The 14,912-nt window shown below is 34.3% G+C and overlaps 2 protein-coding genes across 2 annotated transcripts; one reads left to right on the forward strand and one right to left on the reverse strand.

Moving 5' to 3' along the window:
• Positions 11,719 to 14,110, forward strand: LOC104780240 (BTB/POZ and MATH domain-containing protein 6). Its single transcript, XM_010504745.2, is given in 5 exon segments — positions 11,719 to 12,284; positions 12,819 to 13,164; positions 13,261 to 13,549; positions 13,643 to 13,751; positions 13,753 to 14,110. Coding segments are annotated over 5 exon segments (1,257 nt in total). The 5' UTR covers positions 11,719 to 11,871; the 3' UTR covers positions 13,853 to 14,110.
• On the reverse strand, positions 14,109 to 14,793 carry LOC109132474. The gene is made up of 2 exons (XM_019244095.1): positions 14,740 to 14,793; positions 14,109 to 14,633 (listed from the first exon to the last, which is right to left on the reverse strand). The coding sequence occupies exons 1-2, from the start codon at positions 14,791 to 14,793 to the stop codon at positions 14,142 to 14,144; spliced, it is 546 nt and encodes a 181-aa protein (XP_019099640.1). The 3' UTR covers positions 14,109 to 14,141.

Consider the following 14,912-nt stretch of genomic DNA (forward strand, 5'->3'; position numbering starts at 1 on the left):
GCTTTTCCCGTATTAGGCATAAGCTTCACACTCGCATCCATGGGAGTGCTCACAGGAGAACATTTCTCATAATTGAACCTTTTTAGAACCTTTTCAATGTAATGAGATTGAGAGAAACATAGGCATTTGTTCTCACGCTTGATTCGAATTCCAAGAATCACATCCGCCTCCCCCATGTATTTCATGGCAAAATTTAATGACAAGAACTCTTTTGCAAGTTCTACTTGTCTTAAGTCAGTACCAAAGATCAACATGTCATCAACATATAAGCAAATGATTACTCCATTACTGGAATCATCAAATTTGCTATATAAGCACTTGTCTGCTTGATTCAACTTGAATCCATTTGATAAGATAGCCTCATCAAATCTTTGATGCCACTGTTTAGGTGCTTGCTTCAGCCCATACAATGACTTTATTAATTTACACACCTTTTGCTCATTCCCGGGCATAACAAACCCTTCAGGTTGCTTCATATAGACTTCTTCTTCCAAAACACCATTCAAGAACGCTGTTTTAACATCCATTTGGTGGATCACAAGATCATTAATAGCAGCCAAAGCAATTAATAATCTTATAGAAGATATTCTAGCAACAGGAGCATAGGTATCAAAATAATCGATACCTTCCTTTTGTCTAAAGCCTTGGATCACCAATCTAGCTTTAAACTTGTCAATTGTTCCATCGACTTTCATCTTCTTTTTGAAGATCCACTTGCAGCCTAAAGGCTTGCAACCAGGTGGGAGATCGGTTAGGATCCATGTATTATTCTCTACGATGGAGTCTATCTCATCGTTTACCGCTTCTTTCCAAAACGCAACATCTATAGACTGCATAGCCTCATCAAACATTCTAGGGCCCTCATCAACATGATAACAATATAAATATTGATATTTAACCTCATCTCTTGATCCCTCAACTAAATAAAGCTGAAAATCAGGACCAAAAGATTTTTCAATTCTTCCTCGCTTGCTCTTGCGGAGCATAGGTGACGCTTTAGAAGGAATGAGTGTGCCATCTCCTTCCTTTTTTCCACTTGAACTAGGAACCAGGTCCTTTGGTCTAGGTATTGATGAGAAACGTGTCTTATCAAATATTGCATCTCTTGACTCAATCACGGTGTTAACAGATATAGAATCATTAGGTTCTATGACATAGAACCTATAAGCCTTGGAATGCTTAGCATATCCAATGAAGATGCAATCAATACCTCTTTCTCCCAAAGTTTTAATCTTTGGTTGGGGTAGTCTAACAACTGCCCTACAACCCCAAACTCGAAGGTAATTCAAGTTTGGTTTCTTTTTGTACCAAAGCTCATATGGGGTAATCTTGTTTTTTTTGTTAGGAACCCTATTTAATAAATAGCAAGCCGTTAACATGGCTTCACCCCAAAATCCGTCACTTAATCCTGAGTAAGATAACATGGAATTAACCATTTCTTTTAGGACTCTATTTTTCCTCTCAGATACACCATTTTGTTGTGGTGTATATGGAGCTGTAGTCTCATGTATAATTCCCACAGACTGAAAATAAACAGGATCATAATACTCTCCACCTCTATTGGTGTGTAACTTCTTAATCAAGTCATTATGTTGTAATTCAACTTCAGTTTTATAAACCTTGAATTTATCTAAGGCTTCATCTTTAGCATGTAATAGATAAACATAACAAAAACGAGTATGATCATCTATGAAAGTGATGAAATACTTTTTGTTCCCTAAAGATGGTGTAGCATGCAAATCACATAGATCACTATGTACAAGTTCTAGCACCTTAGAATTCCTTTCAATACTCTTAAAAGGTTTTCTAACTATCTTAGTCAACATACAAGTACTACACTTCTCTAAATTCATGTCAAAATTAGGAATTAATCCTTCTTTAGACATATCAATCATTCTTTTATAGTGTACATGACCTAATCTTAAATGCCATAGAGAAGAATCATTTTTGCTAGAACATGCCATGTAAATAGAACTCACAACTTTATTAATATTAAGCATAAACATGCCATTACAAAAATATCCAAAATCCAACAAAGACACCAGCCTTAGATAATAAATACTTATCCGACTCATACACTTGTTTATAACCACACTTATTTAAAACACTACCGGAGACTAAGTTCTTTCTAATTCCGGGTACATGAAGTACATTATTGAGATCAATAGTTTTCCCGGAACTAAACTCCAACACCACTTTCCCACGGCCTAGGATAGGAGCGGTTAACTCGTTGCCCATATGAAGTACGGAACCATCTTGAACTAGTTCATATGTCTTGAACCAGCCACGATCATTGCAAACATGCGTAGTTGCACCCGAGTCAATCCACCACGTTACTCCATCATCCTGCATATAAAATGCCTCAGAAATGTTTGATACATAACACACATGTGAATGTGAATCATTTACAAGATTCTGACCTTGATGAGTGATTTGGCCTTAGTCCTTAGACCCTTTCCCTGAACGGTTTTGTCCCATTCTATTCTTATCCTTTGCAGCTCGACAATCACGTCTAAAGTGACCCGACTTGTTACAAAACCAACAAATGCTCTTAAGCTTTTTGTTAGGCCCACCGTACGTGTTGTCAATAAAGGGACGCTTCTTCCCCTTATTCTTCATCTTAGAACTCCCACCTTCCTCCATCATATTGATTGGAGAAGGTTCAGCCTCTTTGGGTTTTCCACCCTCTTGCACCCTTAGAGATTCCTCTATGCGCAAATGGCTACCAAGTTGTACAAGAGACAACTCTTCCTTTTTGTGTTTTAACATGCGTCTAAAATCCTTCCATGAAGGCGGCAACTTGTCGATGATATTCGACACCGAGATGGATTCATCCATCTTCATGTCGTGTTGAGCGAATTGCTCGAGGATGCGAAGCAATTCATTGTATTGCTCCATAACAGGCCTTGAATCAGACATCTTGTAATTATTAAAATTACTAACAAGGAACTTCTTACTAGAAGCATCCTCAACCATGTACTTTGATTCCAACGCATCCCACAGTTCCTTTGCGGATTCGACATTTTGATAGACATCAAAGAGAGGATCAGACATACCGTTAAGAATGTGGTCACGGCATATGTAGTCATCATTCTCCCACTTAAATTAAATTGCTAAATTTCTAAAATCTGTATAGGTCATCGTTCTTCCTCAGCGTCTCTGTATTCCACTACCGAAGTGTACTTTAGTCATTGTCCTGCATCACAGCCTTTGTTAATTTTAGGGTAGACCAACCTTCCTCATATTTTTACGCAATTGCTATGCAGAAAAGTCAACAAAAAAAAACGTGAAATTGTTAACTTCCTCATATTTTTACGCAATTGCTATGAGTATTCTTTTGGCGGTGGTTTTGTCTTAGGGCCTAGCCTATCTATGTATTGAATCTTAAGCCTTAACTTTGATGTGTTTAGTCTTAGTCGACAACACATCTCTTCCTGTTAATTAGTATTGTCTCAATGTATCTTTTTGTATTCGATTTAATTTTGATGAAAAGATGAGTTTTATTTTTATTTTTATTTTTTGTTAGTTCCACACTCTTGTCTTTCTTTCTTGACAAATTTCTCAGAATCAGTGACTGTTTTCCCTAGTAATTAATGAAGTCTCTTTGAGAGCTAAAATTTTTATAATTATATCAAGACATGTTTTGTGTAATAAGATGGTAGTGAGGCCTAAAACAAGACAAGAAGTTTGTCTGCAACCGGATCACCTAGTGTCTAGAACGGACACAAAAGAATACTCATGCCATGAGTCTCATGGTATGGTTTTAAGCCATCGATTTGGAGGAAGATCTTGGTAATGCCAGAGTCCTTAGTTTGTTATGAACCTTGAACAAAAAAGTTGTCTTTTACAATCTTATAAAACAAGATTTTAAAACATGTAACGTGCACCAACAAAAAAACTTAAATAAAGTTCATACAATATGAAGTTACATACTTCAAATACACCAAGAAAAAATGGAGAGAATCAAGCATAGAAAAAATTACTCACATGTTACAGAAAAGTAAGTTTATTCCTGATATATTATATATATATATATATATATTTTTTGTTCAACCACTCCTGATATATTATATATTTTCTAAAAATTACTCAGATATTTAGTGTTTTGGGTGTAATTACAATTAACATCCTGAATTTATTTTTTATTTTTAATTCCGAAAATATTAAAAAAAGTACACATCAACAAACGGTTCCATGTCATTATTGACAATGAACGTCTGATTTATATTACTTCACGGCTGAGTTATAATACTTAAAAGAAAACAAAAGGTCTCGTAGAATCATATGACGGCTGAGTTATAATGCTTGTGGCTGAATTATAACAAGAAATAAACTGAAATTGAACGTCTGATTTATATTACTTCACGGATACAATATAATATTTAAGGGAAAACGAAATGTCTCGTCGATTCATATGACGGTTGAGTTATAATGCTTGTGGCTGAATTATAACAAGAAATAAACTGAAAGTGAACGTCTTATTTATATTTCTCCACGGCTGAGTTATAATACTTAAGGGAAACCGAAAGGTTTCATAGATTCATATGACGGCTGAGTTAAAATGTTTTGTGGCTGACTTATAACAAGAAATAAAAGTAAACAGCTGAATTATATTACTTCACGGTTGAGTTATAATACTAAAGAGAAAACGAAAGGTCTCTTAGATTCATATGACGGCTGAGTTATAATATTTGGTGACTGACTTATAACAATAAATAAACTTAAAGTAAACTTGTCGTGCGTTGTTTCCACATCTATCTGCACAACTCTACACCCTCTATCATCGGTGTTAAATACATATTTGTGTTTCTTTACCCAATTACTGGAAACAACAATTACCAGAACTGGATCCATGAAAGAAAATGAAGAAGAATGAGTGTAATTAAGAAGTGAAAAAACAAGGGGAAGAACAAGGTGAAGACGAAGGTAGAAAACATGTAAATCCTTCACTTTTGAGCCAGTTGAAGAACAAGAGTCGAAGGAACGACGTTTCGTATTTTCGGAGAAGATGATGACATGGATGATGCGTCCGAAGTGGCAAGTCAGCCACCAAACGAACATGTAAATCAGCCATAAAACAAAATTATAACTCAGCCGCAGCATGAATACTATTACAGTAATTAAAAAGCAAAAAAATGGCTGTCAAATTCAGCCGCTTAATGTCATAACTCAACTAAAAATTTGTAACTCAGTCGTATCGTTTAATAAGTCTGCCGTAACTGAATGATATTCTAGTAGTTAATCTTTTGCTACTAAGTAAGCCGTAAAATGGCCAAATTTTCTGATAAGTCAGCTCATGACGGCTGAGTTATAATACTTAACCATAACTCAGTCATAACCACATCTCATAAGTTAGCTGTTGTTCATAACTCAGCCAGATTCAGAAAGTTAATTCAACCGTGTCGTAGTGATAACTCAGCCAAAATTTTGACAACTCAACCATTGGATTAAAACTCAGCCGTAAGGGCGACTGAGTTACGCTTATAACTCAACCAGATTTCACTAAGTCAGCTGTAACTCTTGACTGAGTTATGCTCTAAGTCAGCCGTCCGCTCATAACTCAGATGTTTTTCCATAAATCAGCCGCAACATACTGTAACTCAGTTGTCATTACCTCTGTAACGCGTTATGACAGAGTTATTTAATACACGTCAGCGATTTCTGACATGGCATCTGACGTGGCAATGACATTCTTTGTAATTATGTTTTTTTCCTATAACATAAAACAAGGACATAATGGGTATATTAAAAATACCCGAAATATGATAGTAATAAAAAAAAGTTTTGTATAATTATGATAATATTACCTAAAATGTATGACATCTGAGTAAATCTTTCTTTTCTTTATTTGTAATTTTTTTTTTAATCTAAATTTTATCCTGTGGAAACCATCGTTCTTAATTGACCGTATCATTTATACAATTAATAGTTTCGGGCATTGAAGTAAGTTGTTTCTTCATTGTTCACAAGCCCTTTCACATGTTGAGAAAAATTTATGAACTAGCAGTTTGTTCATGTTTGTTAATCCTTCCTAGCCAATATACTTTTTTCATTGTTTTGTAACTTTCGTTTTCTTTTACAAGTTTTGATGCTACAGAGAGGCTCTAACTATAATCAAAGAACTTTTTTTCTTCTTTCTGATACATATGAATTGCAATGGTTTTTTTATTTTATTTTTCTGATTATATTTGATAATGAGACCTTGGACACTTATAATGGTCACATGACATGGATCCTTTTACTGAGGCTAAAGATGTCAAACGGACATGCCCGCGACCGAACAGACTGACCATGACGGTCCCGTATTTTCAGTGATCTGCCGCGGACAGGTCCGCCATAGGCGGCGTGCGACGTATCACTACCCATACCCGCTCCGCCAATTTTTGGGCATAAAATTAAGGGCCCATGTCCGATCCGCAATGATATTAAATAGACCAAGCCCGCGGGCCTAAAGCCCAATTGACACCTCTAACTGAGGCTGATATTGTTATTCAGGTCATTACTAATTATCCACCTAGTCTCTTCGGCTTTTTATTTTATTGGGGCTTATCAACTTCCTTTCATGTAAAAGAAAAAATTTTGGGTTCACCCATCCTCTCTAAATTAACCAATCAAAACACAACAAACTGTCATGTCATCTATATATACATTTTTTAATTACATTTTGTGTTCTACCTTTTTACTTATAATAATTTACAAAGTTAATCCCTATAAATTTTTACAAAATAACAATAATTGAAATATGACTTTAAAATCGGAAACCAAAATCGGATTTGGTAAATGATCATTTGCTGCCCTAGAAATTATGCAAGAAGATAGAAAACAATATTGAAGATTACCTAAAAAATCTGAAGTGCTAACAATATGGATTCAATGGATTTTTCTTCGATTTACAAAAATGGTAATATTATTTCGATATTGATTACTAATAGGAAATTCTAGATAATATACATTTACACTCATAATTATAGCATATTCCATAACTAATATTGCATAACTAATTTCCAATTATGTTCAAAATCGTGATCTCAAAATATTGTACACTTGCTCGGCAAGATTTTTTTATATATACTCTCATCCAAAACCCTCTTTTTCTTAATCCAAATTAAAACACTATAAATACTTTGCACTTGCATATCTATCTAAGAGGGTCTATAAATACTTTGCACTTGCATATCTATCTAAGCTCTCCCTCTATACGACAAGCAAAGAAAGTTTTAGTTACAAGAATTAGTTTTGGACGATGAAAATGTTGTCATTTGCTATTTCTTTTTTTTTTCTTTCTCTTATTTCATTGTCTATTATTATTTTTATATTTTGTTGTCTCTAATATTGTTTGGTTATTCTTTTTTTTTATTTTATTATTATAGGGTGTTAAGATCCATGCATCTGCCCACAGAAATATGATTCTAACAATTTACCATAGGGTAAATTTCAGAAATTTCTGAGTGGTAATCTAAATCCCTATATATTTGATTGGTAAGTATTTTTTTAAAACCATATGAGTGTTAATATATATTACGAGCAAATTTAAACTATTTAGTAAATTATTTTGGTTTTCATTTCTAGATGTGTGTGGTCTCTAACATTTGGGAGATGGAGACTCTTGAAGCAAACAACCAGCCTACTAAAAAGCTAACTTTATGAAGGATGACAAGTAAGTTAAATATACTACTTATCTATATATAAACATGTCTTGTGTAATAATTAACTATTTTGTGTATTCAACCAATGCACTTGGAGAAAAATTAAGAAGAAATGGGATTGACGACTGCTTTTTAAACTTTGAAGCTCCTAAATCAAAAATGGTGAGAACAAGGATGATGTGAATTAATATCATAGAAGGCTGAGTAAAAAAAAACTATGTCTTAATGGCCAATATTGAGATGAATGAAGTTTGGTTATTTCTTGCTTTTGTTCTTTTTATTTTATTTCTCGAACTTTCCAAGTTTATCATTTAATGGTTATTTGATTTAACATAAAAGTATGGTTTTGTGCCAAACTTTATTTGGTTATTCAAATAATTCAATAAAAAGATTTCAGAATAGTTGTTGCCATATTCGAAAAAGTTATAATTGGTTTAAGAATATTTAAGTTCAATAGACTATCATCTTTGACTAGTTCTTGACAAGTAAACTTTTAGGATCTTCTGGAAAAATAGATGTACTTATTAAGCTTGAAATTTAAACAAAAAAAAAAAGATAAAATAAGTTTGCAGTCAATCAAATCTCACAAAATCTTTGGTACGGTAGTGTAGCACTATTACTTTCTAATATTTAGGCTACATATCAAGATATGCTTTTTTCGTTTCTAATTTCTATTCTCTTAATAGAAATAAAAATATACCTACCATAGAATTTTAATTACAAAGATATGAAACGCAGTAGTACCTAAGTAATAGGCTTGGGCATATTAACCGAATCCGAAACCTGAACCCAAATCCGACCCAAAATAGGCAGTTCGGTTCGGATTCGGATGACATCAAATACCCGATCGGATTTAGTTTTCCTGAGATTCGGATACCCGATCGGGTTCGGGTATTACCCAATACCCGAAGAAGATCCGAATTGACCTGAAATAAGTACAAAAGTGCACTTTTTTGGATTCGAACCCAGTACCTTATGCATTAATTGGTGCGTTATAAACCATTTTGCCACCTTAGTTATTATGTCTTAGTATGAAAATATTATATATATATATATATATATATATATTTAAATATACATATGTAATCTAAAATTCGTAATTGACTTATTTTTTCCTTTCGTAATCAACGGAAGAACTCTAGAATCCCTAATCAATTTATATTTTTATTACCCAAATCAATTTTATGAGAAATATGACAAGCAAATCTAAAAAAATGAGTGATAGTTTATGGTGTTTGACTTTTGAGGAGTGAGTGGTATTGAAAACAGAGATAAATATAGATTTGGTAGGAGACTTGAAAGATTTGGTTCTTGAAATGGTGGATATGGATGAATAAATCTAGGGTTTTTGGCTGAAGATTAGAGAGATGAAGAAGATGGAAAAAAGAAAAGGGAGCTAGAAGGTAATTTTTTTTTCTTTTCACGACAAAAAAAAAATTATGAATTCGGGTTTACCCAAAATTATCCAAACCTGAAGCCAAATTACCCATACCCGACCCGAAATTATAAAATACTCGAACGGGTTTTATATCTCTACATCCGAAAATCCGAAAACCTGAACATCCAAACCCGAATCCGATCGGGTACCCGAATGCCCAGGGCTACTAAGTAATTTGCTGGTGTCGATGGACAATATCATTGCACCCGGTTCACTATCATATTTTTTTTTTTCATCTTTCACTATCATATCTAGATTCTATTAATTGGTGTAATTTACTTGCACAACTTAATCATTGCAAATTTTGTAATTTCTTGCAAATGCTTTCCTAAAAACACATTTATTTATGTACTTATACCCCATATAATCAATGTTACCAACTATGTTTTTGTTACATAATTTTCAACACTTTAAAATTCACAGTACCACTATTGCCTTTAACAGATGGAAATACAAGGAAAATTTGTTTATATCATTTGTCACGGAGTTTGAAATATATATATATAAAACATATTATGATTTAAATATGATTGTATTTGTTTAATCTGATTATTAGTCAAACCGTTTAATTGTACTATATAGAATAGTTTAAAAACTATTAAAAATCTAAAATCTCATCGAGCGGAGTTATGCGGCCGACGGGTTTGGGTCGATATTAACAAAAATTTAAAATACTATTAACTTGATGCTACAACACGAATAAATCATCATTTCATTATTTTTAATACCATCAATATTATAATATTATGATTATATTGATTAAATAACAATTATGTAAAAAAAACAAATTGTCATGCGGTGTACCCCAACTCAAATTTTAGAATTTACAATCAAAATATAATGATACAATCTTAAATACTAAATAAAACAAAAAATATCAATATAATTATACAATTAAAAAATAAAAAATTATCCCGCGGTGTACCGCGGGTTAAAATCTTGTGTCATATTTATAAAATAAATCAAAACTAAAATAAAAAGACAAAACAAGTTAAGGAAACTAATTCTGTAGTTTTTTTATTAAGGAAGTTATTTTGGTTTAGGTTTATAAAATAATGATTAGAGTTTAGATTTTACAATTAAACGAAATCATATGTCGGTTTGGGTTTACAAAAAAGTGGTTAGGGTTTAGTTTTTACAATTAAACAAAATTATGTGTCGGTTTGGGTTTACAAAAGAATGATTAGAGTTTAGAGTTTAGATTTTACAATTAAACAAAATTATATGTCGGTTTGGGTTTACAAAAGAGTGGTTAGAGTTTAGATTTTACAATTAAACAAAATTATATGTCGGTTTGGGTTTATAAAATAGTGGTTAGGGTTTAGATTTTACAATTAAATAAAATTGTATTTTAATTTGGATTTATAAAAAGAGTAATTTGGGTTTAGATGTTATAATTTAAAAATATAATATAATGTTTAGAATTAATAATTATAAAATTAATTGATATACAGAATTTATTTTCTTAATCAATAATTTGTTTCTTTAGCTATGAGAGAGTGAATAAGAAAGGTTCAATCCAAAAATTGTCCCATGTAAAATATTGGTTAGTTTTTTGGCTGAATAAGAAAAACAAAATAACAGTTGAGAAAAAAAAATGATATAATTCGAAAATCGAGTTAGATATTAACCTTAAATCTTAAATCCTAAATCTTACTTTTCCATACAATCCAGGACCAGGTTTATGCAGCCACAGTTCGGATATCGGATTAGATATTAACCTAAACCAGGTTTATTTAGACTCAGTAACCAAACAACCCCTTACCTTATTACTGCCTCATCGGGTCTTTCTTTTGTACAATGACCATTATACCCTTCTCAGACCGACTCATCATTCTTCCTCTGCCCGTTTCCTACGACGGTTTGAATTTTGCTGAAATTTCCCCAAATTGGGAAAACCCTAGAAATCTCCATGAGAATCTTCTCCATCTGAGTCCAAATTTGAAGGGCCACCAATGACCAGACCCAGCCGATCATCATCAAGCCCCAACACGAACGCAGATCGAATCGAATCACCTACGAGCTCGAGATCGGTCNTACAATTAAACAAAATTATATGTCGGTTTGGGTTTACAAAAGAGTGGTTAGAGTTTAGATTTTACAATTAAACAAAATTATATGTCGGTTTGGGTTTATAAAATAGTGGTTAGGGTTTAGATTTTACAATTAAATAAAATTGTATTTTAATTTGGATTTATAAAAAGAGTAATTTGGGTTTAGATGTTATAATTTAAAAATATAATATAATGTTTAGAATTAATAATTATAAAATTAATTGATATACAGAATTTATTTTCTTAATCAATAATTTGTTTCTTTAGCTATGAGAGAGTGAATAAGAAAGGTTCAATCCAAAAATTGTCCCATGTAAAATATTGGTTAGTTTTTTGGCTGAATAAGAAAAACAAAATAACAGTTGAGAAAAAAAAATGATATAATTCGAAAATCGAGTTAGATATTAACCTTAAATCTTAAATCCTAAATCTTACTTTTCCATACAATCCAGGACCAGGTTTATGCAGCCACAGTTCGGATATCGGATTAGATATTAACCTAAACCAGGTTTATTTAGACTCAGTAACCAAACAACCCCTTACCTTATTACTGCCTCATCGGGTCTTTCTTTTGTACAATGACCATTATACCCTTCTCAGACCGACTCATCATTCTTCCTCTGCCCGTTTCCTACGACGGTTTGAATTTTGCTGAAATTTCCCCAAATTGGGAAAACCCTAGAAATCTCCATGAGAATCTTCTCCATCTGAGTCCAAATTTGAAGGGCCACCAATGACCAGACCCAGCCGATCATCATCAAGCCCCAACACGAACGCAGATCGAATCGAATCACCTACGAGCTCGAGATCGGTCACACAAACCGTGAACGGATCGCACCAATTCGTGATCCAAGGATACAGTTTAGCCAAAGGGATTGGAGTAGGGAAACACATAGCAAGTGATAACTTCTCCGTCGGAGGTTATCAATGGACTATCTTTGTCTACCCAGATGGTAAGAACCAAGAGGACAGCTCTTCTTACGTCTCTGTGTTCATCGTTCTCGCTAGTGAAGGTACTGAAGTTAGAGCGCTTTTCGAGCTTTCCCTTGTTGATCAAAGTGGTAAAGGGAAGCATAAGGTTCATAGCCATTTCGATCGTTCACTTGATGGTGGTCCTTACACTCTTAAATACAGAGGAAGTATGTGGTATGGCTTGATTCTTGCCTCTTGGTTCTCTCGTGTTTTCTCGTATGCAAATTATACTTGTTCTTGGGATGTGAACTCTGTTTTGTCAATGGTGCATGATATTTCAATTTAACACAGTTTTGGAGAATTTTTAGCTATTTTACTCGGTTCGATAAAGTTTTCGACTTGCTCATGTATTGTGTTGGTCTCTTGCTCCATTTCTAACAATGATTATGGGTAAATTGTTGGGGACAAGAAAAGGGTATGGCTAGTTCTATGTTGGTGATGCAATGAAAGTTGAATGGGAAATCTATAAAATTCTAAGGTGTGTAAGCTATCTGAACTGTCATAGTGTTGTTAAGATAACCTTGTTTAGGTGATTAACTGGATTTTTCCTTTTTAGTGTGGTTGCAGTAGCCAGTAGCTTTGAAGTCTTTTAAGTATCTTCAATGGCCGGTTTTTTTTGTTTAAACACTCTCTTTGCTGCTATCTTTTGTACTACTGCTACTTCAGAGCCCTCTGATTCGTGTTTATTTTCTTTGGATTTTTGAACAGGGGATACAAGCGTTTCTTCAGACGTTCCTTGCTTGAGACATCTGACTACCTGAAAGACGATTGTTTGAAAATCAATTGTACAGTTGGAGTTGTTGTTTCAGAAATACATTGTCCACGGCTACACTCTATACATGTCCCAGATTCAGAACTTGGATCAGACTTTGGGAAGTTGCTAGATACTTTGGAAGGCTCGGATGTCAAAATTGACATTGCTGGTGAGAAGTTTGAAGCTCATAAATTGGTTTTGGCTGCACGATCTTCGTTTTTCAGATCAATGTTTTACAATATGCCAGAAGCTAACAACAATGAGGTAGTGATCAGCGATTTGGAACCTAAGGTCTTCAAGGTGGGAATTTCGAGTTTATAGCTTCACTTAATAATTTTTTCGTCTTGAGTATTATTTGTCGGTATTTTATCCCTGGCAATGTTTCACCTTATACAGGCCTTGTTACACTTCATGTATAAAGACTCTCTCTCGGGAGATGTGGAACCAGTTACGGCTCATTCATTTGGCCTATTAAAGCTGTCCGAGATAGATGAGACACTGATCGTAAAGCTTTTGGCAGCTGCGACCAAATACAATCTGAGTAGGCTCAGATCATTGTGTGAATCTCACATCTGCAAAGCCGTATCTATCAGCTCCGTATCCAAGATCTTAGCTTTATCCGACAGATATAATGCAACTGAACTAAAAAGCGTTTCCCTAAACTTCGCTGCAGAAAACCTAGCAGGTACGATCAAGATATAGCTTTAATGAGACCATGTTGATATAAATCTTCTGTGAGTTTGAATTTTTTTTTTACGGCTGTCTTGGAAAACTATAGCTGTTCTGCAGACAAAAGCTTATGAAGATGTGAAGGATGACTATCCAAACCTCCAGTCCGAGCTACTAAAGGCGGTGGCTGGTTATGACGAAACAAGTAGCAGCGGAGGAGGAAAGTCTCAGAGTGTTTGGGGCCAACTCTCTGACGGTGGTGAGACCAGCAGCCGAAGACTCAGGCAGCGAACCACGTAGAGGAGCTTCAACCCGGTGAGTCTTTCCTTGCCCATATATGTTACTCTATGAAACGGAAGTGGATTCAAACTCCTAAACCACAAGAGAAGAGCTATGCGGCTGTGCACTAGTCTTTCTAGTCCCTCTTCGGTGATGAATTGGTTTTCCACCTTTCATTTTCCTCCACAGCTCTGTGGATTTTTCTTTTTTGGTTTTATTTTCAAAGTCTTTATTTCCATATCTGTATGTAATATAAATTTATTTTATTTTATTATATATGTATTAGCTAATTATAATTTTTTTTTTTTTTTTTTAACATCTGAATGATATTAGATTGTATAAGGTTGATACAAATAGTCAACCAACCAACAAGGTGGTACAGTATATAGAGTATACATAGAGGTATTAGTAGCAGCCTGTTTAGCTATTGTGTCTGCCGCCGAATTTCTTTCTCGGTTCACATGATCCAGCGATGAGTTAGGAAATTTGGATATCCAGAACCTGATATCGTTGAGTAACGGACCGAGAACCACATTATCTTCTCCCTTATTGATCAGCGTCACTAATTGTCGATTATCACTCTCGAACCATATATATCGTAGACCATGAGTCCACATTACCTGGAGGACATGTAGGAATCCAAGCGCTTCGGCTTGCAGTGGTGATATGGAAGAGCGTAGTTTAGCACCTCCCGCCATGATCATTTTACCATTACTATCACGTAATATCCAACCAGTATTTGTGAAAGAGCGATCCATTACAAAGCCACTATCAAAATTACACTTAAGCCAACCGTCCGGTGGTGGAGACCACAACCATTCCTATCTGATTTTCGCATTGGTTGGACTGAATGAGAAAGTTGGGATCCGTGATCTCTACTTATCAGGTTCTTATTAGCGTCTATCCAGTCGTTGGCTTCTTTAATACCTTTTGCAGCTTCAATATTTGGAAGTCTTGAAATCTTCTGATAGAGGAAGTCATTTCTGGATTTCCAGAGTCGCCACATGATCCAAAATGGTAGAAGACTGTGATGGGCGACGGAGGAGTTATTTTTAGACTTCTGGAGGAGGTTTTCAATATTTTCTTCCAAGTCATCCTCA

Source organism: Camelina sativa, chromosome 4 (genome assembly GCF_000633955.1).
Source record: "Camelina sativa cultivar DH55 chromosome 4, Cs, whole genome shotgun sequence".
Lineage (NCBI taxonomy): Eukaryota > Viridiplantae > Streptophyta > Magnoliopsida > Brassicales > Brassicaceae > Camelina > Camelina sativa.